The 3,514-nt window shown below is 35.0% G+C and overlaps 1 protein-coding gene across 1 annotated transcript; it reads left to right on the plus strand.

Annotated features, from left to right (window-relative positions):
* Positions 1-2,291: 2,291 nt before the first annotated feature.
* LOC113352312 lies at positions 2,292-3,023 on the plus strand. The gene has a single exon (XM_026596147.1). The coding sequence runs from the start codon at positions 2,292-2,294 to the stop codon at positions 3,021-3,023; it is 732 nt and encodes a 243-aa protein (XP_026451932.1).
* Positions 3,024-3,514: the final 491 nt, after the last annotated feature.

Below are 3,514 nucleotides of genomic sequence, written 5' to 3' on the forward strand. Positions count from 1 at the left end.
AAAAAAATCGACGAGCTGAGGGTCCTGGTATTTTCACTGGATCGTGTGTCCACAATGTCTACGGCCGCAAACGTGCTCAAGAGTCGAGTGTGGTCCAGTCGTGGGGACCGTGATAATACTCATTTAGGTTTATTTTGCAGTTTTTTATCCAAAAATTAAATTTCCACACGGCTTCCACATGGACTTCATATCAGTCAAGAAAGGGTGAAAATATAGTTTAACATGAATTTGTGTATAAAATTATGGTATTTTTTTGTTGGCATTTTACGGATTGAGTGTTCGTGGAACCAGCATTGGTGTCACAAGATGTGTATTGAAAAGGTCTGTGAGAGATTATATGATGAAAGAAAATATTTGTCTTCTTTTAACTTATTTGTCTAGTCTGCATGAGGATTTAGCTCATGACTCATGAATGGTTAGGCAAGAAATTGATCAAAGTCAAGGTCAATTTCCGGCACTGTGACAAAAATTGACACTCTTAGAAAATATAGAGCTTACATCAAAATTTGGCAAAATATTTTCGTCTACCGTTCAATGTTCCAAATATTCCAATATATAAATTTTCTACGTCAATTTCAATATGGGAGAGTCGACCTAATCCGACAATATATATATATAGTTTATATTGATTTACAAAATTCCGCCATAAATAAACGCAAGTGACAGTTTTGCTTTGTTTGTTTGATTACGATTGACGTTGTTGATAATGCTATTATAATATCTAAGTTAATTTTACCTTTTAGTGAGATGAGGTAATGATAATTTTTTCTAAGTTATAGGGTGGCCAGTCATTTACACGAAAGAATCCCACTTCAAAGTTTTGGTCAATTACGGGAACGCCATTTCTGTTTATTGGGGTCTAGCACCGGGGAGTTCCAACGGTTGTTTAACTTTTAAAAACGGTCCTTTTTCGTCTCCTTTTCTTTTCATTTTAGAAATTTTTTTTTCTTTTTTTTTTTTACTCAATTAACTCGTGGGTATCGGACTCATCTAGTTTGGAATTACTTGATAGCAAGATAAAACCGGCGGATTACATAGTTCTTTTGAATCCAGTCAAATATGTGTTCAGAGCGGATCATGTATAAAGTATTTTTGGATACTTGACCTAAATATTTTTTGAAAAAGTATGATCAGACTCCCTATTAAACATTCGATAAATGGAAGAATGAAGGGTTTTTAGTTCTGAGAACCGGATCTGACTACGGTGTATGAGTCGAATCAGACTCCCGATCGAACATCCATAAAACGGAAAAACAAGTAATTTTATATTTGACTCGGACTGGGTTGGACGTCAAATTAGATTCAGTTCTCCAACAAAAAAGCGAGTTATTTTTTTTTTAACTCAACTGACTTGTCTGTATCTAACTTATATGAACTCTAACTTTTTTTTGCGTCTGATTCAAACTTTTTAAATTTAATTCCTGTCAGACATGTGCCTAACAAGTCGGTACTAAATAATACCCGACTCATATGAGTCAAATGCATGAATTGAGTCAGACCTCGAGTCAGACACCAACAAATAAAAAGACAACAATCTACATCTGACTCGGATGAATCAGACTACCGAGTCAGATTTCGATCCGTGAGTTAGACCTAAACAAACCTGGTGAAGGGGAAAGAGTTTTTAATGGTCAGTCAAACACTTCGAAGGTAAAAAACAACCTTAATCATCATTCAAATTTTGATCTAAACTAATTACAGATAATGAAATATAATAATTACATTATCCTTCACTATCCTATGCCAATTTAGGAGTAAAAAAATTACCATAACGTAAAAGTTGAGACAGATATTTATTGCTCCACGACAGAGTACCAACTACCAGTACCAACTGCTACTAGAAAACCACACTCGATGTTTACTGTTAACTTTCTTCTTCTTCTGATGTCGGTTAGACTTTGTAATTTTCCCTTCCAACCATACACCTATAAGTTAAAAATCCTTGTAGGCTCTGTTTGGGACCATTTTATGCTGCTGCTGCAGTCATTTTACTCGCACCAAAAATAATAATAAATTCCACTTATATGAATAAACTAATTTTCTCTTTGTGGTAAAAATACCAAAAAACCAGCTCCTCAATAAATATCCCTCTACTTTCACTCTTCTTCTCCAAAACCACATACTCACTCTCCCACCTCTCTCTGTCTGCAACTAAAGCACAGAGACGAACCCTGTTTTTCTTCTTCTTCTTTTCAAGGAATCTGAGAATCAAAACAGAAATCAAAACCCATACACCATTCGTAATCATCTACAGAAAAAGGAGCTTAGAAGTATAATCAAGATCAAGAAAAATGCTTGAAGAATCAGTATGGGCTACAATGAATAGTTGGTGTACACCCACTATCTTATTCTTACTGATGAATGTAATGATAGGGATAGTAGCAGTTGCATCTGGTTTTGGAACTCCTGCTAAGCCTCAACAGCAACAAGCAGAAGATGAAAAACGTCTTCATCCACAGCTAGTTAGGTCACCATCAAGATTAGAGAGACTGAAATCTATGAATTTCTACAGATTTAGATCTGAGGATTACAACCCATTTAACTCCATTACTACAACAATCAAACCAGAATCAACAACAGAAACAACCCACCATGTTACTGAACATAACTCATCAGATGATCATCAAACCCATGAAGATGATCAATCATCAGAAGCAAATGATGTGATGCCAGAAAGAGATTTAGATGAAATCTATCATAACCATGTTCATGTGCAGAGAACAACATCTGATACGAAACCAGCTTCTGGGGCTATACCAATGAAATTACCAAAGAAGATGAAGAAATCAGCTAGTGTGAAATCTGCCTTTTCACATTTCCAAGAAGATGATATTGTTCAAACACCTAAAAGACCATCAACTGTGAAAGAAGGGAAACCAAAGTCTAATGATGTACAGAGTTTTGGTGATGATGAAGAAGTTGATGCTAAAGCTGATGACTTTATCAATAGGTTTAAGCAACAGCTGAAGTTACAGAGACTTGATTCTATCTTGCGTTATAAAGAAACCATCAAAAGAGGCTGATTTTTGATGATCATCAATAGTAGGATTTCATCATCTTTCACTCAATGGGTTCTTCTTCTTTTACTCTGTTTATCTTTTCTTTCTTTTTTTTCAATTTTGAAGCAGGGTTTTAATGGAGATGAAACTCAAATGTGTTTGTAGATCTACCTGCAGTTTCTTCTTAACAGTGTTATTAAAAAAAGTCATTCTGATTATTTACATATTAATTATTCTAGCTTTACCTGCAATTTCAATTATTAGTTCAGGGTATTTTTGTCATTTTGCGCTGTTCTTTCCTCTGGTTATCTCAGTGGGAGAGAAGAAGAAAAAAAAAAGAAAAACGATGAAGTAAGAAAAACAAAACAGTGTCAGAATGACGATAATACCCTTGTAAAATTCTGATCTTTTTGGAAGGGTAGTGGGAGGCACAAGGGGTAAATGTGTCAAGTATGTGTTTGTATTATTGGGTTAGCTTTATGTAATGTACCAAAGGCCGTATATTGCGGTTGGAA

This window comes from Papaver somniferum, chromosome 2 (assembly GCF_003573695.1).
Source record: "Papaver somniferum cultivar HN1 chromosome 2, ASM357369v1, whole genome shotgun sequence".
Taxonomy (NCBI): domain Eukaryota; kingdom Viridiplantae; phylum Streptophyta; class Magnoliopsida; order Ranunculales; family Papaveraceae; genus Papaver; species Papaver somniferum.

Coding starts and splice junctions, on each gene's coding strand:
- LOC113352312 (XM_026596147.1), top strand. CDS start 2,292: ATGCTTGAAGAATCAGTATGGGCTACAATGAATAGTTGGTGTACACCC.